Consider the following 22,609-nt stretch of genomic DNA (forward strand, 5'->3'; position numbering starts at 1 on the left):
TAGGTATCAAATTTTTGTGTGGATACAACTGTTTAAACAGCTTGTGATGGTCAACAATCAAGTGCTTTAAATATATTGTCATGCCATGAGTGAGGGTAGGTGAAAACACAATGTTCATTATTTGAAGTAACAACAGAAACAAATTCCAGTTTTCGTTTCCTGCAGGAATAATATCTCTAAGCAATAGTGGGATGTTTTTAACAAGACACAGTGTCTGAATAGAGTTCAATCCAATACCATTGCCTGCACTCTCCAAGATAATTTTTGTGGGACGGTTTTTTCGTTCTAAAAATCCATAATCAAAACTATAAATCCTGGAAAGCAAGTCCTGTTCTGAAATAAAGTGCTGAGTGAGATATCCAAAAAGCAATTTGATCTCATACTGAGCCACACCCTCAAGAAGGTCATGCATGATATCAAATGAATAGTTATTACTAACATGGAAATACTTCAATGAATTAAGTGTTGATTTTTTTTTCAAACCATATACTGATTTGAGTTGGGGATTTTTCTCCAGAGACTGGTAATGCATTTCAAACATGTCTTTTTCACGAAGGATCACCTTAGGATCATCTTCACTGAATACTGTTTGAGAATCTATCTTCTCAATCAAACAAAGGCGACAAAAATGATGGCTACTGAATGACTCATTAAAACCAAGAATTGTGTGCATTCCTAGATTATCTCCAGTGATCTGTGAGATTGTACCATATACCTGTACATCAGAAAATGGAAGATTTAGCCCTTGGCTCTCGAGTTTTTTCACATCATTTACTAGTGGCTCCAGTATAGCATCAAAACCATAGTTGTGCAGATCTTGTGTGTGAAAAAGGGATACCAAATGAATGTTCATTAAAACTGAATTAAATTTTGGGGGCAAGTTTCTTATTATAAAATAAAGACAGCCAATTTTGTGAATTCCTCGTTTGGAGCCAAGGGGATTGGCTGTTTCAAAATCATCATAATATAATTGAATTTGTAATGCATGTCTTCTTGTTGAAAACAAAGGGTGGGTTTTAAAATAACTTCCATCAAAAAAGTCAGTGTAAATGTCAGGCTCTGATCGACATTCTTTCTTTAGATAATCACAAATTTCTGGATTTCTGCACATGAACTTCAATGTTTCTAAAATAGGCACATATACAAAAGTATCCCTCACAGATACTTGATCATAAGTACCGGATTTCTGATTTCTCCTGTTGTCATATCTCATGCCCAGTGTTATTTCTACTGGCTCGACAATTCCCCATTTTTGGGTGAAGTATTTATTTCGCTTCCATTCTGTATTCAAATTTGTGAAGGGGTTTTCAAAATGTTCAAATGATTCATTTATCACAGATATGTTAGGGTCAGTTACAGATAAAGCTGAGACAGCGGCATGCTTTGCTTGTGAGCAAAGCTCACTTGTTAGTTCCTCCAAATCTCCAACAATTGAGGACACCAAACTATTAGAAATCCCACTACCCTGTAATTTGGCCACAATCGATGCACACAATCCTTTGGTTAGATCTTTTTTAACCCCTGTATCAATGCCCTCAGAACAAGTACTAGAAGAGCTACATGGATCTGGTGGAATAAACCTGTCCTCCACAGCATTTTCCTGAGTAGAAGTTGCAACTGGCTCACTAGAGCAACACGCACCAGTTGAACTTTGAGCAGTTTGCTGAACATTGCTATGAGTACTGTTAAGGTGCTTACGAAAACCTGCATATGTTAGGAACTGATGCCTACAACCTTGCTGAGAACAAAACAATTTGAACTTGGGTCCAGGATAGTAACTGTGTTCAACCCTTAAATGTACAATCAACTGCTGACTGCAGGGAAACAATTTCTGACATACGAAACAGGTCAGCATTATTTTAGCCTCCTACTCAGAGAGTGAGAGTTCAACTGTCTGGTTAAGCAGTCTAGCTCTCATGTCTCTAACTCTGGGCGACTCCTTCATTTTCCCCACATCAATGTTATACACTGTTGTCTGTAGGAATGTGTAAAAATTCACAAGTGCAACATCATATGACAAATTGAACACAAAATGTGCCTTGAAAAGTTCATCACATGCCCCAAGGGAGCGGTTTGCCTGGCATGGGATGAGGTGTTTATCCATGGTGATGTAGAAGTTGTCAATCTGGTTCTTCTGACGTCCAACAGCGAGGAGATATGGCTGCCGACTCTGCTGGTTGCGGAAATGCTCCTCCAAACTGCAGCATGACTAGGATTGAGATAAGGAAACCCGACATTAGACACAATAATGTGCCGCAACAAGGAAAATAACATTAGACCAAAGAAGTGACTATTCAAACATCTTCTCCATGCAAAAGGAAGAGTGTCTTTAGTTTAATATCATTTTAAAGTTCATCATTTTACCTTATGAAACACTACAAGTCTCTCAGCTGCATCACACGCACTGATTTTTGGAGACTTGGGTCCCCCTGGTGATGGTGGCAAGAGATGTAGCAGCAATAACAGGGAGGCCATGTCTTGGTCATAAGCTTTTAACAAAGAGTCACAAGAATTAACTGAAAATTGTAAATATAATACATTTCAGGTCTGAATGGGAACAAGGACACAGTCATACACATATTGTTCATATTTAAAACAGTAGTTTAACAACTCACTTGTTGCCTCGTCAAAATCACGTCCTATGGGACTTTCTGCTGACTGCACCAAGCGACGCAGCTCTGGTGTAGAAGTCAGCTGTTTAGCCTCTTTTATGACATTTGGCTTGAAGAACACATCCCATTTCTGAAGCAGCCTAGCAGACGTCTCCTCATCAAACAGGAGTGTGAAGTCTTGATCCACCTTTACAAATTATGATTTGACTGTTACTACCAAAATGCTTTCACGTTTTAAGCCATTCTAAGCATCTGACCAAACTTACCAATCCTTTGGTATCCAAGAATCTCGGGAAGGTGGAGAGGATATTATCACTTCTGCCTGGGTCATTAACAAGCTTCTGGCGGTAATGAAAGGTCTCTCTCATCTTCTGGAAAATCAGAGACTTGTCTGTGGTGTGGTTGAGCAAAGATATAGCTTCTTGACAAGCACTACCATCAAGTTGCCTTTCAACATTAACAGTCCTTTGGAAATTTGGGCCTCTTGGAGAAATGTCAGTAGAGGTATTTGGTGACATTGCATATCCTCGACGAATCTTCCTTTGCACTCTTTTCAGACGCCAAGAAATGTATCCTGTGTTGCTTGCAGCATCATAGAAGTGTTCCTGAAATGCAAAAAAACACTGTCATGCACTCATGCAAGAATCACATCAAAGTGTCATGCAAACACTAATGATTATTACATAGCCTTTGTTGGAATATGGATCCCTGAGGGAGGGGAACAGCATCACTATCCCTTTGGCATAATCTTCTCTGACTGCTTTAGTGGGGAGGTGCCTGAGAGGATATATTAAATTAGTAAACTAAGTTTATACAATGGCCATGCAATTATGTGGCACAAATAAAAGATTATAAACACACACATACCCATGATTATCAATCATGTGAGCCACTAGTATGTTGACCATTTGTCTTCTTGTGGCATCTGTTAGGGTTTCTGTTGTTTGGTACTCCTGCAGTACCTCTTCACCACCAGACTTGCTTCTAAGCACATCCTCAATCAACTAACATTAAATTGCAAAACAATGTGATAAATAGCTTTTCTAGAACCAAGAGTTGAAAACCTGGACGTGATAAGAATCAGAATTAGAATGAAGCCTTGTTATCACCTGCTTAGCGGACATTGAACGTAAATCCTCAATTCTCAATTTCTTCCTAGGGACCTCATCCATGATTATAGTTGATCCACTTGAACTGAAGCTCAAGTCAGATGCAGAAGACCTGGAGCAATCAGAGAATTCTAAAAGGAACATAAAAAAAATATGTTACCGTTTTTTTTCTTATAGGGTGTAGAGTGCTTTATCATAGTTAACTTAATATCTCACCATCATTTGAGAAAACTGTCAGCACCACATTGCCTTGTCCAAGAAGGTCACTGAAAATTTCAGCATCAACTTCTGTCCCTGTTGCATCCTTGAATGTAAGTTGTACATCAGGCGGAAGGCAAAATCTCTCAATGACTGCAAATAATCATAAGTTGAACAGAGAATGACTGTTAATCTTAAAAACGTTTATCCATAACCATATAATCATGACAGACCTAGCTCAGTTTCTCAAAATCAATTCCCTCATACACCCAAATTTGAAAATGAATGATTTAAAAATGTATATTATGTGTATATACAAAAACGTTTATCAGTTTATGCCCATTTATGAAATTTATGAGGCGTGACGAGTAATCAGTCTGCATGACTCGCGGTACAGCTGTCTCCTTCCCTGCGAGCAGCAGGCGTCTGCAGCAGCAGACTCCGCACGGGCAGACGGGCACCGACAAAATGTACGCGCACCGCTAGCGGGTCTGAGAGGAGGAAGAGATACTGGCACCTGACATACTCTCCTTACCCCTTTCTCCTCTCAGACCACAATTCGATTTTTTTGAAGCCAAACGAAAAAAAAAGAAAAAGAAAAAGTACATACCCTTTTCACTGAATTGTCCAAAGTTGAAGTGTCCTTCAACTTCATTCAGCTTCACATATTTTTTTTCTTCGCAGTACTTGACCTGCACCAGCATTTTACCTTGACTCTAATGTAGTTAACAAAAGACACGTGTTGGTCAAACAGGCTGACACATGTTCGGACCGTTTTTAGCGGTCCCTGTCATGTTCTACAGTTCTTCTGCTAAAAAATAATGTAACCATTAGCTCCAGTCTCAAACATTTTATGGAGTAAAAATATATATAAACCTTTGTTCTTTATCGTCTTGACTTAACATCAATTTGACTAAGCGTCAATTAGCTAGCAAGGCGAGCTAGCTAGCTAGCTAGCTGGCTTGCCTTGCTAGCTTTCACTACTAGCTCACCTGGACAAATTGTCTTTCAGTCAACAAACAAGGCTTACTACACGCTCCACATACATCGCGCTGCACGTACTACAGTTCGCAGCATCAATTTTTACCTATGTTAAAATGTAATTACACTTACCTATTAGAACGGCACCAGAACAGCAAAATGGAGTGGACTTGAGAATTTTGAGAAGAACGGAGAGAGGTACTGGGGCGGAGGCGGAGTTTAATTGTATCTCTGCAGAGTTGAGTTAACACTAATGTGATCAACTCTATCAAATAACTCCACAACTGGACACCATTTAACTCTGAATGTGTTGAAATTACACTTTTGGAGTTAAAATGAACTCCTAAATGTTTAACCCTGAAATTCTAACTCTCCAATTTTTGCTGTGTAGGTACCCTGTATATTTTCTCTTTCATTTGTACACCACAAGAAAAACACTTTAACATCCATAAATGATAGTTAAACATGTCACTTTGGACATGATTATGTTGCTATAGGAGCTTCTACTGTTCTCAGAAGGTAAGGGCACCAAAAATCTTTCTAGAGTATATGGATGTGGCACATGAATAAGACTGAGACTTTACTTTTTATTGATTTTATGCAATATTTTCACAACATATAATTTTGTACTTCCTACTGCCAGAAGTGTATTTAAAATTCCCAGATGTCTTTGAGTAACAGATTACTATTTCCACTAGATGGGGCTACATCATTTGATATCACTAGCCTCTTTGGTTCCCCATGCTAACACTTTACTGATCCCTGTGGGTGAAGGTCAGGAATTACAGTTGCTGAGCAAGAATACGTGTCTCATCACTCATTCCCACATGTGTGTTCTTCTTCTATGGTATGTTGCTGAAACCTCGGATGTTGTGGATGTTACGGACTTTCAGCCTACTGCATTTCGATCATGTCATGCCACTCCTGCTTCCTGGAGTTACTGTCAGCCTCTGTTACCACATCTATCACAACGGCCCGACTGAGGGCAGCTCTCAGTCCCACAGGAAGTCCCACAGGATCTTAGATCTGTTGTTCCCAACTACTTTTATTGGTATGTCCCACTGGGATTTCAAAACCACTCTTAGCACAGATGTTCTTGTAACATTGATCCAGACACCCTGAACACCATGTATAGATGTACTAATATCAAATCTAACTATCTCTGTGTTTATCTTATTATCTATAATCAGTAAAGCACTTTGAAATGCTTAATCTGAATGAAAAGTGTCATACATATTATTATTTTTTTCCATGGTTTTGCTTTTTTGTTGCAAAGAAAGATTATGTGCCAAAAAAAAGTTCTGGTGTTCCTCAAGGTAGCCACCTCAGTCCTCTGTTTTTTTTTTTTTTCATTTTCATGCTGCCTTCAGAAAATATTATCAGAGATCAAAAGCTTAATTTGCAGGTGAAATTACCAAATGAACTAAACAAATCAAAAGCTAGTGTCTTGTCTCTTTAAGTCGGAGGTCTTTGATTTCATCACATTGTACATGGTTTATTTTTTTTTTCCTTTGGCAGAAAATACATCAATCCTGTTATACAACATCATGCATATCTGATACAATAAACATGATGATATACAACACAATCTAAAGCAAGAACAAACCAAAATCATTGTTGTTTTTGGCTCTGTATACTATATTTAATCAGAGAAGAGATAAATTCACAACACATAATAAAACAAGCCACGGTTGGAAGATGTCAGCCTGTTAGTGTGTACAGATAACAAACAGGAGCTGACAAAACACGACACACCCTCCACAGTCTATAAACAACACTGCTGTGGGATACATATTTTGGCTTAACTCGTACAGAAATTCATGCTATATTTGTTTTTCTTAACAGATTGACTTACACACTTTAAGAATCCACAAACGTATCCTGCCTTAAAGGTGCAACAACAATGAATCTCATAATACATCTTTAATGTAGCCACACGCTAAAACAGGAGACTGGTCTGCATGTCATGATGCACATTTAAAACAAAATAATATGTTAAAAAAAGGAAAACAAACTGGTTGTAATAGTAGCACGTAAAATATATAGGAAGTAAGTTGAGTTTACTGGCTCTTTAGAAGAGTAATGCTTCCTCCCAGAAAAACAAAAATTATGCCACTCTATTTGATTCAGTGTTATGAATCAAATAGAATTCTTGTCGTTTTATCAATATTAATTAAGTGTACCTTGTATTTGTTTACACACTGTCAAGTTGGTCCCTTTAATGCATGTTAAAACTGGTCATTCTTGTGCAGTTCTGAAGCATTTTGTGTATGAATATTTATAGATGTTTACAGTCATAGTCTCTCTTATGTCTTTTACCAGACTGACAAGATAATTCCCTGATAGTAAAATGATTTATTAGCCCTCCTTTGTATTGTTAATTTAGTCTAATTGAGGCTCTACAAAGAGATTGTTGTTATGTCTTCACATTCTGTTGTTTTTATAAATATATCTAATATATATCTATCTAATGAGGCTCATTGACTCCGTTGTTCACATGGTAAAAGTTACAAAAGTGACCTGAAAGTGACAACCATATAACAATATAGTTGCAATTTAGTTGTCTCCTCTGTTGTCTGTGATGGGAACTGCTGTCATAATCTCCACTGTAACACACTCGGTCACGCCACATGGTGATGTGACGTCTACGGGCAAGGTCATGTTCACTGTTGGGGGCTGGGCCGTTGTCTCCATCACAGTTGGTAGGTCTGTGCCTGGCGTCTCTTGCTCGGGGGTCAGCGTACTCCCCTCTCCCGTAGAGATGACCGGCACCACAGCGGTGGTCATGATCAGCGGGGGCTGCTCGGTGACTTCGATCTCCTCCTTCTCCTCAGAAGAGGACTCCTCAGAAGATGGGCTTTCGGAAGAGTCGCTGTTGGACAGGTCAAACCACCTGTTGTGCCCAAGCAGCCATCCGCGTATGGAGCCTTTGTCATAGATGTCTGCGTCATGATGACGGCGCCAACCCATCTGATGGAGACCCAAAACAAAGGGATTAAAATAAAGGGCACTATATGCTGCTTGATTTTTTTTCAGATGACTCTAACAAACGAGTCTGAATATCTTAAAAATGTAAGGAAGGTAAAAACTTCACCAACCCGATATTCAAAATTAAAGATGGCCGTTCTGCTCATTTAAAACAGTGGTACACAGTTATAAATAACCTCTATATGTGGCCATGCTATGATGTATGTGCACAATATCCAGTTGCTAACGAAAACTGACACATCATGATTTTCTGGCTTGTAAAAACGACTGGATGGATGTTGAAATTTAGGCAAATATTTTTGCAGTAAAAGTGGGTAAAAAAAAAAATCAATGAATGTACAGTGTTTTTTGCAGTGTATTGAATTTACATGCACAGCTAGTGTGCTGCCCAGTGTTCTGTGTAGATGTTGTGCTATATCACTGAACAAAGTGTCAACCAACACACAGGATTACACGTTCTTCACTTTTTGATGACAAAAAGTATTCCATGATGAGTTTGATTAAATAGTCAAAATTGAAGTACTTATAACAGTAGTAAAAGGCACAGCTCCAATTGTGTGTGTGTGTTAGCTTACCGGCTTAGCAGATGTAGCTGCACAAAGTGCGATGAGAAGAGTGATTTTCAGAAACTCCATTCCTGATTTCTTTGTTGTCTCTTGAAAAAGAATAGGGAAATACAGTCAACCTGCATCCAGAATAATAAAATAATACATAACATATAAATTTAGAAGAACATTTAAAAATATGTATATTAGTAAACATTACATCAAAAATTGTTTTAAAAACATACCTGTGTCTGCTGTATGCGATTGGTCTTGTATAAAAATCAAAAGGAAGCTGAGGTCACTGCAGAGAGCTGTGTAAACACCATGGAAGCAGCTGCTTATATACGTGCTGCCTGGGATAGGGGCAGGGCCGTGCTGGGTAGGGGACCTGGGTAGTGTGTGCGTGTGGGGGGGAATATTGGGCAAGACTGGTTTGTCAAAGGGCTGGAGTGGAGGAGATGGGCAGGACGGGAGGTTTACCACATGCTCATCTAAATGCTGAATCAGTGGGGAGGTTATTTATTTAGTTTTGTGAGTTATGACTGTACTGTTACTGTTCAGCAACAAGCTGTTTTTTAAGACACAAGGACTCTTGGTGTGATCACAAGTGTGTCATCTGCGTATACAGAATATAGAAAACGGCTGGCTCATCTATTTAAACTGGAAAAACCTCTTATCAGCACCCCTGGGTGATGCTGTGTTACTGAGTTACTACAGTGATACTGGCGAAGCTTAAATGACGTGATCTAGAAATTATCCACCACAGACAGACTTGGAGAGCATTAGGCAGTCAGTGGAATGTTACAGTAGAAACACACCGGAGCCACACTTTGATCAGACCTGAGTGTGTGTGTGTGTGACACTTCTGTGTTACCTCATCATTCTAAAATGTTTCCACTCTCCTCTTCCTCTGTCTACTCCTTGCGAAAATCACCAAACACGTCAGCATGAATGATGAGCAGGTTTTCACATAAGCACTTTGAGGATGCAGGGTGATACAATTAATGATTTTGAAATCTTTTATCCGTCATGCACTTGAATGCACGCAACCACGGTGGTTGATCTTGCACAAAATTACATATTTATTTCCAGCATGATAAATACTGTAATGATGTAGCAGGACCAGATACAAGTGCCTGAAATCAGTTTTCCCTGCAGATAGGTGGGTTTATTCGCGGTTGGGTGAGAAGTTCCAAGAGTTCAAAGAGGTGCAAAGGACATCCGCCGCTCCTCCACTGTAACTCCCTTTCCTGGGAGTCTCCCATTTAGAGGTCTACCAGACCCCACCCATGGCCCACTGGAGAATGATGCAGGACAAAGCATGACCTGGGTCTCTCTCCTGCCCCTGTTACTCCCACAACACTGATTTATATCATGAAAGTGGAAGCCAAGGTTTGGCCTCCATAGTAACCAACCAATCTTTAATGAGATTAAAATCTCTCTCTCTCTATATATATATATATATATATATATATATATATATATATACAGAGATAACATATACATATACATATATATATATATATATATATATATATATATATATATATATATATATATGAGGCAGTTTGTGTGTGTATATACACAAACTGCCTTAAATTAAATTAAATTAATTAAAATCTCTCTCTCTCTCTCTCTATATATATATATATGCCTCATATATATATATATATATATATATATATATATATATATATATATATATATATATATATATATATATAGAGAGAGAGAGAGAGAGAGAGAGAGAGATTTTAATTAATTTAATTTAATTTAAGGCAGTTTGTGTATATACACAAACTGCCTTAAATATATATTATGATGTAATGTTTACTAATATACATATTTTTAAATGTTCTTCTAAATTTAATGTATTATTTTATTATTCTGGATGCAGGTTGACTGTATTTCCCTATTCCCTATATACACACACAAACTGCCTCATTGTCACCCTGCACAGACACAGCATGACACACGAAACCACTTCTGTAAATCCACCTTCATGTGTGTTTACACTGGACTTGTCTGGACACACACATTACATTTGTTGTGAGTCAGAAATAGTCGCTAACGTCATCCACCCACAGAGGAAGTGCTCAGTTCTGGCTTTAGATGAAGAAATAACCAATAAGAAATGTATGAAAGCGTCTCTAATGGATAAGTGCATACATGGTAATATAAGCTGTTCAGAGGTTGCTTAAGGTCAGAGTTACAGAATTTCCTGAAAGAAATATTTTGTTGTGTCAATACTTCATCACGTTAACTATCCTTATTTCCTTAACTTATTTTGCACTTTGCACTATGGTGAGAAAATCTAGAAGACCTCACGAATGTACTGTAGAAGAATTGTGAGAATGAAATACATTATTATCAATATTAACATTTTTATTCTTTTAATATTGCACAATGATTGTGACATTTGATGATGATGATGATGATGGAAACAACTCATTTTTCTTCTTTTTTTAGCATCATGGCAATATTTTACATTTTATCTATACACTTGTATGTTGCAGACAGTTAGGTATTTATTGCTGTAACTGATACAAATATACATATTCATATGATTTATTTTGTGTATTGATCTACCTGTTTGTTGTCTTGAGTATTTTGTTGTGTTTCTTTTTTTGCTTTTTTTTCTCTCCCTCTACGGTGTTTCCTGGGATCAGTGCAGAGACGCACCCATGAGTGTGTTGATGAGACCCTGATGAAGGTCTGGTGTGGACAATCAGCCTTCTCAGGGCCTACCAACTGGACCAGAGATACAGGGGGGAGGTTGGATGGGGGGAGGTTGGATGGGGTTTGTTTGTTTGTTGTTGTTTTTTTTGGAATAAAAGCAATCAAATTCTGTAAATATCATTTAATAAGTTTAGATATTCTGTATGTAGACTGGTTTGGGATTAAATTAGAAATGTTTTGTGTATATGTAAAGGGCTTATGGTTACCCCCCCTTGTGGTAATGGGCGGTGGTCAAGTTTTTAAACATGGGAGGAGAGGCGTTGTTTCCTCTTGGTGGATGGAATGGAGGGGAGACTTTGATGTGTTTTGTGTCTTGTTCAGTGCATAAAACAAACACACAAACAAAAATGTCTGTGTACTGATGACTGTGTTAAGCTTGAGAGCGTCCATGTTGGCAGAACTGCTCTATGTTATGGAAGATGAAAAAGGGATACAATGAGAGAGCTGAGTTCTGTTGTTGCATTCGATTGAGAGAGCATGTTTAGTGAAGGTAGTGCACAGTGTGTACACAAGGAACTCTCTTCAGGCTATAGTATAATACTGTGCAAGTCATGCACACATTGTGCATTATGTCTGTTGAATCAGCTGGTAGTGGCAGTAAATGGGGTGATATGATGCTGCCTTTGTCCTTTTTTCCTTTTTTACCTTTTCTTGTCCTTGTTTTTTTCTCAACTTTATTTGGTAAACCATCAGCTTGACACAACATTTGATCAGCCAATCAGATGGCAGCAACTTGTGCATCTATGCATGTAGTTTGTTTTATGTGTTGTTTTTGGGGAATGCTTGTGTTTTAAGGTGTTCCTTCGCTCAGGAGTGCTGGGCATGGCTTCCTGCTGGCTGAGGGTTGGTACACCTGCGTCTCATCTCCTCACTCCTTAATAGCCGGAGCACGACGCTACTTTGACGTTGGATTGTGGGACCTAGTTTGGTAACTCTCACGCCGCTGCTTACCTTGTGTAACAGTTTCCTCATTTCAAGACTTAACCATTTTCTTGTGCAATCCTAGTGACTCCAGTTCTCTTTTCTCACCTGTTTTAATCGCTCCTCCAGCTGGCTCCTCGTCAGCTACGCTGAACAACCTCCCAACCTCCCAACCTAACCAAACTGAATTGTTTTACAAACCTTTGTTGACTGTGTTTATATTATAACTAACATCAGGTAACTGTCCGTTACCTGATGTCAGTTCTGCTGAAGTTCTGTTTCGGACGAGGTGCCAGCATTTAAAAAAAACTTGATAACTACAGATGCACTGTGACAAGGTCGATGCAGAAGTACAAACTAGATCAAATCACATGGGTGCACCAACATTAAACAATAGAAGGTTGGAAAATCACTACCTTGTCTGATGAGTCTTGGAGATTCACATTTTATGATGTGCAGCTGACAAATCTGCAGCAACTGTGTGAGTCAATAAGTCGATATGGAGCCAAAACTCTGACAAAGGTTTTCAGGGTCTTGACACCAAGAGGGAATCAATGACCTGCCTGTTTGTGTCATTAGTAATAGTCTGATTCACACAATGAGTTGTCTCTCAATATCTAGGTGGTGCCATGTTGACAAAGAATACAGATACATGTCTACTAGGCGATATATATACATATATATTGCCTAGTAGTGACATGTATCTGGTGATATATATATATATATATATATATATATATATATATATATATATATATATATATATATATATATATATATATATATACACACACACACACACACACACACACACACACACACATATATAATTGACTCCCGTGCAAAGGATACATGAACGGGTTAAAATAATCAAAGAAAACCTCTTAAAATTAAAACTGACAATGTGTAAAGACATCTATCAGAACCAGTAATGGACAACTAGTCAAGTCTGTGTGTCATGAGGCAGGCTGTGAACAGAGAGGCTGGTAAATGATGATAATAAATGGCAATAAAAAAAATAGGCATTCATCATTTTTACTGTGTTTTAACTCATAAAACTTTCTGAGAGCACAGAAAGTAGTCCTGCCTTAGATTAATGATAATGTTGATGATGATTAATGTTAATCACACATGAATGGATGGACTTGTGTTACCACACAATAGCTAAGTAGTTAAAAGAAGTACAAATACTTTGTTTTCCACCACTGGCAACAGTATCGAATGCATCACTTGCTGATTGGGACATCTACAAAACACACATCATCCAGAGCACAGTCACTTGAGGACATAAATATAATCATTGACCGACAAATAGACATAGAAGGAAAAGCACTGGTGTGATTCATAACATCAGTGGCGGCACTGTTCCATTTAGCTTAGCAAAGTTCAAGCCCATTAGATGGATGTTTATACTGGTTTACTTTACTATATCTAGCTGGGACATGGTATTGATTTCCTATCCGCATGAACAATCTCTGCTGTCAGGACTAATAGGTGAAAACTGAAATTTAGTACAACAGGTTGCTTTATGTGATTCTTGTTTTTGTTGAAGTTCTAGTTTTCAGGTTGACTTTTAATATGTTAGGTATTTGAAGAACAAAACCAAAATGCATAAAAGGCTTAAGATAAGCTCTGGTAAGCTCTAATATCTTAAATATTTACAGCATTCGTACCTGATGTTATAATTTAAAGAAAAACTCTATTCCTGGGTGCATGAAAGGTGGTGAAAACTTCAAATACCAGCAAATAAAATAAATACATAAACATGTATATTTTTTATACACACACACACACAGACAAATCAGCCTTGGGTGAATACTTGTATACCGTACATTACAAATCCAAGTCAGTAGTGACATCTAGTGGTCACAAAAATCATGTGCAACCAAAACAACCTCCTCATATAAGGTACTCCACACGACCACTTTAAAGTGGATGTTATTTAACATTATTATGTTCCAACACAAATCTGTATAATAATAATAATCATCATCATAATAATAATCATAATAATACATATAGAGTATGTCAAACAGTATTATAATCATTATTAAGTTGTATACACCTGCTGAAGATCCATCCTGACATTCAGACATGCTGAAACCAGCAGTGAAGCTCCGGTGAGGCTGAAACGGAAACGTCCTCCGCTTTTCCCCTTAAGTGAAACTTCAGTCCGACCAAGCGGTTTCCGTTCCCTTTGTGTTTTGTGTGTGTGGTTTTAAAGGTGACAGACCCAAGTTAAAATGTAATCCCTTTCACAAGCATTGTACGCAGTCTTATTGTTACACATTAATTTTTTGCGCCACATCACAAACCTCTTGTTCAGATCAGTGAATGATAAGGTAGATGTTAAAATTTAGAGTGGTGGGGAAAAAAAGGTGTGTCAATCACACTGCTTATGATTCAGTCTTAAGTCTGACGTTTATAACGCACCACATGCTGTTTCTGTGCATTCACACGCTGCGTGCTGTCGGTCTGTGGTTTCACTCTGCTGTTGCAAGCTTTGAGCAAATTCAGAGAGGAAAGAGGTTTCTTCCTGTCTGAAACCATCTCTGTTTAATGAGGCAGGCGAATGAACTTGTCATTGTTCACAGTGAGAATCACTGCAGCTCTTCAGACAGAAACAAAAACACAGGGGGACCATGCTTCACGTTCACTCCTTGTGCAGATATATCATGTTGGAATTCTACCATCCAGATGTTTCCAATGTAAATAGTGGTACCACCCTTCTCTCTGTGTAATTACAAAGGACACACACACACACAGCTTAGATTATTTAGGGCCTGATAATAACAGTGCAGCAGCCTAAGAATCTGCTCCCTGTATTATTACTGCTGCTGCCCAGTGATGACGACAAAGTGGTGTATCAATGGGTGGAAATGCATTTCCATACAAACTGCTATACATCAGTGCAGTGCTGAGGTACTTAAACATTTGATGCCATTTGAATGATATAACATTTTATTAAATGGCAGCAAAGGAAGTGCTTTAAACTGTGAGGACGTTTATAGTAATAAAACACACCAGTCACACTCGTCCACCCAATCTGGAAAACATACACCTTCCTGTGTGTGGGCTGTTATCAGCGGCAAATTGAAACTATTACAAGAGATTCATTTTTTGCTGGAAACACTAATAAACAAACAACAAAACATATATATTTTTAAAATGCAACATAAAAATTGCATGGGATAAGATAAGGTAAAATACCACTTTAAACTTGCAAAATTAATTTGGTCCCCTATGTTCACTAGCAATTTAATATTATTATTATTATTTTTTACTCCCTCTTGCCTCATTCATGGTACATGGTTCATTTAAACCTTTTCTGCCTTGAAACAACAACTTCCAAATTTGATTAAATAATGCCTTTATTTACAGAATAATTACTAAATGATTGTATGAAATGATTATAAACTGATTGCAACAGCACGATAAACTCTGAAACAGAGTGTTTGATGCAAAAAACGAGTCATCAGAAACTTCATAACTTTTCTCACAGGATCATGCATGCAACCACTGACATCAAGCAGAAAAAGATTGCACACGTTTGACCTGCGGTATGACAATAAAGACTGCAAAACACATGCAGAACAATTTCTGCTTAAAAAAAGGTGCAACCCTGGATTGTAGTGGTGCATCTGTAGCGATGTTTTGCTTAAAATAATACTAGGTCATGTAACAGAGCTTGTAAGGAGGGAGGATGACAGCGTGGGCGGGATGGGAAGGGGTTGCAGAGAGAAGAAGAAGAAGAATGGAAGCAGTTTGGCTGGGAGGGCACTCATGACAGGGCTGCTATTAGAGCCCACTAATAAAGAGCTGTGCAGCATCCATGCATATGTTATACACATGCTATGCTTTCACATCATTCTGTTTCTTTCACATCATTATAGCTACCAGGCTAGTTCTTTTTGTTGTTTGATAAGACCTAAGAGATCTGGAGAATGTGGCGCTAACGTGGCTAAAATGTATACAAACATACCTTCGACTCACATTGCTATTTTATTGCACACAATCATATCACACAATGAAATGTAGTCAGATACATTAAATCTGCAAAACGGCAGTCAAAATCACATAGAAACAATCGCATAGTAACGTTAGCATTCTGTAACTGGGAAGCAATTAATGACCGCCTGTTTTATGAGGGCAACATTTGATGAAAATGGCATTTGACATGAATAAAAACCAACTGTTTTGTTGTAAAATGAGTGTTTTTCACCCCGCATAATAATGTGGTGGTGATTCAGTGCTTTGCTAAGTAACACTCACCACAACTCGATTTCTAATCCTCTGATGGAAAAACACAATTTTGTACAAATAAAAGCACAGACTGAAGTAAAAACTTCTAGGTTGAAGCTACTGAGTTTGTCATGTAGCCTCTTCACTGTTAAGCCAACACGACCTTATTGATAATGCACTGGTAGATAAAAGAATCTACATAGCAGCAGCAGCTGTTCAAAAAGCTACCACTATGTTGCCTCTTTTTTGAGCAAAGATCAAGTGAAATTTTGAAAATTCAGTGCAATAAAATCAGGCTGCGTCACCCACATTCTACAATCTGAATGTCCATCTCACGTATTGTTCACGCACTACCGGTCAGCATGGCTCGTTGTGCAGACAGAGGACTTCCTCCTGGGATTTAAGGGTCGTACATTGGGTTGGTGAAGTTTCCTATAGTGCCGTAGTCGTTGCTGTCCAGTAGAGGACCATAGGATGTTCGTCTGGGAGAAAGAGAGAGAGAGAAAGAACATGTTTTTTAAACATCTTTCATAAAAAAATCAACATTATCAGCAGCATGCTAATGCATATTTATAAGGTCTGTCTGGGCTCTCTACTCACCTGATCTTGTAGTAAAACAACCCTCCTAATACCAGGACGGCCAGTATGAGAAAAACTACAACAATGGCTGCAATACTTCCTGAACAGAGGGACAGAAAAGAAACACCTTAACACAGAAGAAACATTTAAGTACAGCTGTGTAGTCTCTGTACTCAGTGTACTGTCATGCTTGTTTGCTACAGTGTGTCTACCAGTACAGCTCATCATATCCTCCATGGTTGTAATGATAGAAGATTCACTTTTGGCCTATACTGGAACATGAATAAAAACATACAGCCCCCACTAGGCTGTATGCAGTGCTAATGTCAATGTGCAGGCTCCTACAATAGTAATCCGGATCGTAAGTATGTATAATCATTGTTTGTGCACAAGTTGACTGTAATTTTAACCCGTTGCTATGGCAATGAATCTCTGTCCTGCTGAAAAAAACACATATTGGTGGGTCTTAATGGGCTTTTTTTTGGCTGTAGGTCTTTTAGGTATTTGGTGTCAAATTTGTCCGAAAAAAAGCAGTTAACATGTGACCCACACAGGTGTTTGTCCAATTGCAAGTCATGTCATCATGCATCACTTAACTGAGTTCGCCGTGTGACTGATTTGATTGATTTCTTCCTCCTGTCTATAGTTTGTTGGCTACATTGCATCACATCTGTCTGTGACCCCCCATGATAATATTTTCCAGGACATCACACTGACCTTTGAGTTTTACTCAGAATTAGTCATCTCCTTGCGTGAAACTGGATCAAACTACGTGTCAAACATTTATTTCCATGTTTCAGATGGTGCCGACTAATTAGAGAAACATAGCTGACAGACAGCTGTCAGGAGTATTGAATGTACTTTATTGGATCTCAAAGTTTTGGGCTCTAACTTTAATATCTGTGTATTTATTTATTTATTATCAGTGTTAGATTAATTTGCTCATAAATCCAGATTCAGTCCCTGACCTGAGGTGTACGGTATGTTTATTACATTGCCTGGAAACAGTGCAGTTCAAAAGCCACAGCGCCAATGAGATACAATAAATGTCAGGAGTCACTGTTATCAATAATGATAGTGTCATGCTAATTGGGAACAGGAGTCAAATGCATTTACAGTAAAAAGAAACCTGGAGTTGTTTGGCCTTTGAAGGGAACTTCAGAAGTAGGTAAGATGTTTAATGCATCTTTAAAACACACTGATCTTGAATGTGAGGTGAGGATATATGCACTGACGGTGACTAGGTGCCATTAAAATAATAAAAAAAAAACAGGTTTTATGAATGATAGAACTGCAAAGTAAACAAGGAAGTTTGATTTGTTTACATATTAACCAAGTAGTGAAGAAAGAGGGTGTGATGCACGAGTGCTTACGTTCAATAAGAGGCGTGTGTCCTCTGTACTTTGGTTTCCAGTGTGTTGGACACTCATGTTTGGGGTGTTAACACACAAACAAATGACTTCTTTGAGATATAGGTCAGATAATATAACATTTACTTAACTGGGGAACGTTAATGAGTAACTTGTAAATAAGGTAGGTGAGCTTTTTTATCAGGTAGAAAATACCTGATATAATAATACAGAAACCCAATGCCAACTGTGAACACCAGCTCTTTCTCAGATCAGTCTACATCTGCCCATTATAGTAGCCTTTGAAAACACAATCTGACAGCCGAGGTTTGTAACAGTCGTATGATTTCCAGCTTAGACATGTCTAAAATTCATACTGTGACTTGTCTCTCTTCAAGTATAATGCTTAGATGGGTTGCAAATTCCCTTCATTGTTTAAATTAGTGATTGCGGTGCTGTGTACCTGAGCTCAGAGCCTCTGGTTTGTGTCCCTCATGCCTCAGAGTGGTACTGCTGGTGGAGCTGGTTGTTTGGGTGCTTTGGGGGCTGCTGGTAGTGGTACTGATTCCAGGGGTGGCGGTTGGGACGCTGATGGTGGTTGTCGTTGGGCCAATGGTTTGGTTGGTGCTGGTGGTATTACTGATCACAGTGGTGCCTGTTGCAGAGTGGGTGGTGTTTGTTATTGGGCTAATGTCTTGGGTAGTGCCGGTAGTATTACTGATATCAGTGGTGCCAGTGGTAGCAGTGCTGTTGTTAGGGGTTGGGCTAATGGTTTGGGTAACTTTAGTCCCAGTAGTGCCAGTTAGGGGGGTGGTGGTGATGGTGGTGGTGGTGTTGGTGGTGGTGATGGTGGTGGTGGTGTTGGTGGTGGTGGTGGTGGTGGTGGTGATGGTGGTGGTGGTGGTGTTCGGGTTAGCTGTTTGGTTGGTGCTGGGAGTGCTATTGATGTGAGTGGTGTTGGCAGGGGTGCTGATGGTAGTGCTGTTTGGGTTAGCAGTTTGATTGGTGGTGGGAGTAGTAGTGATTCCAGTGGTGCTGGTTGAGGTGCTGATAGTGGTGGTACTGGACAGGCCAGTGGTTTGGTTGGTGCTCAGAGGGGCACTAGTTGATGTTCCAGTGGCATTGGTGGAGTGATCTGTGTGTGTGGTGCTGAGGTCAGTGACATGTGTTGTAACTTCAGTTGTCAGTGTTGCTGTTGATTGAGGCTGTGAAGTAGGGTTGACAGTTGTTGTTTGTCCTTTCACTGCACAGATGAACAGCAGACCTGTAACCCAAGACAAATTGTCACAATTAAAAAGATTAACATCATTCTGTATACACATGTATCTGGTGCATGTACACTGCTCAAAAAAATAAAGGGAACACTTAAAGAACACAATGTAACTCCAAGTCAATCACACTTCTGTGAAATCAGCCTGTCCAGTTAGGATCAACACTGATTGTGAATCAGTTTCAGCTGCTGTTGTGCAAATGGAACAGACAACAGGTGGAAATGAGAGGCAGTTATCAAGACAGCCCTATAAAGGAGAGGTTCTGCAGGTGCTGCCCGCAGACCATTTCTCTGCTCTCATCCTTTCTGCCTGATGTTTGGTCACTTTTGCATTTTGTCAGTGATCTCACCCCTAGAGGTAGCATGAGGCGGTGTCTACAACCCACACAAGCTACTCAGGTAGTGCAGCTCATCCAGGATGGAACATCAACGCGAGCTGTGGCAAGAAGGTTTGCTGTGTCTGTCAGCACAGTGTCCAGAGCATGGAGGAGATACCAGGAGACAGGCCAGTACACCAGGAGACGTAGAGGGGGGCGTATGAGGGCAACAACCCAGCAGCAGGACCGCTACCTCCTCCTTTGTGCAAGGAGGAGCAGGAAGAGACCTGCCAGAGCCCTGCAACATGACCTCCAGTAGGTCACTAACATGCATATTTCTGCTCAAACTTTCAGAAACAGACTCCATGAGGGTGGTATGAGGGCCCGATGTCCACAAGTGGGGCTTGTGCTTACAGCCCAACACTGTGCAGGGTGATTGGCATTTGTCAGAGAACAGAAGATTGACAGATTCACCATTTTGAACAGCGCAGTTATGTAGCAGTCTGCCTTCCTTCCTCGCTGTTTATTAAAATGTGCACATATTGTAAAAAGCAGTGAAAACAACGGCCTTTTAATGTTGTCACATTGAGCAGCTGGCATATGACATACTTTTTAAACAGTATGCAGACTACACTATGCACTACACATTTTAATTATGTTAAGAGTTCCCATAACTATAAGCACGTCCTTTGCCCATGCACCAGCCGTCTGTGGTTACATATAGTTATGCATTTAATGGGAGTGGTGCTAACCAAGGCATGATCATAGATTTGTCAACCCTTCAATCACTTAACTAATGGTCCTACACTGAATATACATCTGACACATGGTGATGGGACAACATGTCAGCTCCTCAAAAGTGAGGCCAAAATATCCTTATTGCCCACTTGTGTCTGGCTGCAGTATAGGTCATAAGCTCCATCTCCTCCATGTTAGTGGATAGGACACTGTGCTATATTTGTATTAAATTAGTTACTGTTGGCCAAAAAAGGATAAAATAAACATGCGGTCAGCAGCCAATGGAGCAGCTGAGCTTCTGGCTCATCATAAAAGTGGGTGGTGATTTGGGTGTAACAGCAAGTTCACCTCTTGACCTCTACTGTCCAGACTCTGGATGGCCAGAGAATGCCAGGAGGCATACTTTTCTAAGATGGCAGCACCCAAAAGTGAGATATTTTGGCTTCACTTTTGAACAACAGGCAGGGGTGGAATCATGTTGTCAATCTTTATACAGTCTTTACTTATTTAGGTTTTTAATAAACAACATAAACATATATCAGCAAATATCAGAATTTGGTTACAATAATATCGGTTTTCACCTCTTACTAACTTTACCATATGATTTGCTGCCTGCAAATAAACAGCTATTACTATCTCATACTGTCACTTCTTGCACTTCTTTTTAAAAAACTATGTAGAATCTAAGGATTTTGGAGGATTGTTGACAGCAAGAAAAAGTTAGAAAGTCCTCTACCAGCTTTGCTATCAGTGTTTCAGTACACAGGAAGTCAACGCATGTACAAGACGAAGTATGACGCAATCATTTTTTACTATGTTTCAAAGCAGCAGACAACAGAAAAATATTTCAAAAAATATAAAATAAAAACCACCAAACCACCAAATCCTGCTTCTGAGTTTTACTGTTTGTCATCACAGAAGTGCTGGAAATTTCCTCATGTACTTTCACTCCATATTCTCAAATTCAAGAAGCCTGTTTGTATAAACCCAAATCAGAGAAAGCTGGCTTAACTTTCCTCCATTGAAAGTGAACTTGTACCACGCTCACTTCACAGCTCTGCATGCCTGCATGCTCCACACACACAGAGATAAAGAGAAACAGAAATCAGATTGCAGAGTGTACTCACATGTTATCACAGCTCGCAGACGGACCCTCATCATTGATTTCCTTTGACTGTATATCTTGGGGAACACTTGTGTGGCTGCAGCTCCGCGCTCTCTGCTCCCAGTGGGCGGCTTTAGCGTGTGTGTGTGTGACTGCCTGTGGCTGTAGGTGACTGATTATAAGAGCCCGGGGAGGCGAGGCTACATGAGTCACATTCAAAACCTTATAGGGAGGCCTGGTCATGGTAAAAAAAAGTAAACACCACAGGATATTTTAGTACAAGTGAAACAATCTGTTTTTTTTATGTATACAATAAGCTAAATTATCAACATTTATTTTTAGCATCACCATTGTAAAATGTCATTTTAACCCTACACATGTCAGATTTTTTGTAATTAAATATGGAAGTATAACAGTATTTATATCAGTCTATATACACTAACACGCCTTTTCATTCAATGTGTTTTTCTTTACAGTGAATAGACCTTCAGTGGCTGGCATGAACCACTAACTAAAGTAAAGAGGAACAACAGTCCATCATTATTTTAAGACATGAAGGTCAGTTTGTCAGTCTAAAAAATTTCAAGAAGTTTAATTGTATAAACGACCCCATCCAAAAATCACGTGACCTAAACCTGATTGGCATAGTTTGGGTTAAGTTGGACCACAGAGTAACAGCAGAACAGCTTGAGCCAAGTGCTCAACAACTCTGAGAACTCCTTCAAGACTGCTGGTAACTCATTCCAGACTGAAATCGAATCGAATTCTGGTTTGCTTATCACTTTTTGGGTTTTTTTTTTGCTGACAACATAATTCCATGTGTTTCTTTAAATTTCTGATGTCTCCAGCATGAATCTACAATGTAGAAAATCATAAAAGTGAAGAAAAAACAAAATGAGAAGTGTACATTTAAATG

General features: G+C 39.1%; 2 protein-coding genes across 4 annotated transcripts; both read right to left on the minus strand.

Annotated features, from left to right (window-relative positions):
- Positions 1 to 96: 96 nt before the first annotated feature.
- Positions 97 to 5,285, minus strand: LOC114443756 (uncharacterized). 3 transcript variants are annotated; one of them, XM_028418055.1, is made up of 10 exons: positions 5,033 to 5,285; positions 4,530 to 4,635; positions 3,938 to 4,072; positions 3,722 to 3,852; positions 3,480 to 3,616; positions 3,296 to 3,389; positions 2,879 to 3,217; positions 2,616 to 2,799; positions 2,365 to 2,489; positions 97 to 2,209 (listed from the first exon to the last, which is right to left on the minus strand). In XM_028418055.1, exons 2-10 carry the CDS (start codon positions 4,621 to 4,623, stop codon positions 1,868 to 1,870), a joined length of 1,581 nt encoding a protein of 526 aa, XP_028273856.1. In that variant the 5' UTR covers positions 4,624 to 4,635; positions 5,033 to 5,285; the 3' UTR covers positions 97 to 1,867. The 3 variants fall into 3 exon arrangements, with proteins under 3 accessions (XP_028273856.1, XP_028273857.1, XP_028273855.1); XM_028418056.1 differs by having other exon boundaries at positions 2,365 to 2,429; positions 4,530 to 5,285; XM_028418054.1 differs by having other exon boundaries at positions 4,530 to 5,285.
- A 10,797-nt stretch (positions 5,286 to 16,082) lies between these two features.
- parm1 (prostate androgen-regulated mucin-like protein 1) lies at positions 16,083 to 21,848 on the minus strand. The gene is made up of 4 exons (XM_028418692.1): positions 21,716 to 21,848; positions 18,727 to 19,527; positions 16,936 to 17,014; positions 16,083 to 16,817 (listed from the first exon to the last, which is right to left on the minus strand). Exons 1-4 carry the CDS (start codon positions 21,747 to 21,749, stop codon positions 16,736 to 16,738), a joined length of 996 nt encoding a protein of 331 aa, XP_028274493.1. The 5' UTR covers positions 21,750 to 21,848; the 3' UTR covers positions 16,083 to 16,735.
- Between the last annotated feature and the right edge of the window lie 761 nt (positions 21,849 to 22,609).

The sequence above is a fragment of the Parambassis ranga genome, chromosome 12 (genome assembly GCF_900634625.1).
Source record: "Parambassis ranga chromosome 12, fParRan2.1, whole genome shotgun sequence".
In the NCBI taxonomy this organism is placed as follows: Eukaryota; Metazoa; Chordata; class Actinopteri; family Ambassidae; genus Parambassis; species Parambassis ranga.

Bases quoted from the DNA above. Each gene is read 5' to 3' on its own strand.
- LOC114443756 (XM_028418055.1), bottom strand. From the start codon at position 4,623: ATGCTGGTGCAGGTCAAGTACTGCGAAGAAAAAAAATATGTGAAGCTG. The intron at 3,853-3,937 runs GTGAGATATTAA...TGTTCCTTTTAG, and splicing joins GACAGTTTTCTCAAATGATG to AATTCTCTGATTGCTCCAGG. The intron at 2,210-2,364 runs GTAAAATGATGA...TCTCAATCCTAG, and splicing joins GACTTGTAGTGTTTCATAAG to TCATGCTGCAGTTTGGAGGA.
- parm1 (XM_028418692.1), bottom strand. From the start codon at position 21,749: ATGATGAGGGTCCGTCTGCGAGCTGTGATAACAT. The intron at 17,015-18,726 runs GTACACAGCACC...CCCTCTGTTCAG, and splicing joins ACCAGAGGCTCTGAGCTCAG to GAAGTATTGCAGCCATTGTT. The intron at 16,818-16,935 runs GTGAGTAGAGAG...TCTTTCTCCCAG, and splicing joins TTGTTTTACTACAAGATCAG to ACGAACATCCTATGGTCCTC.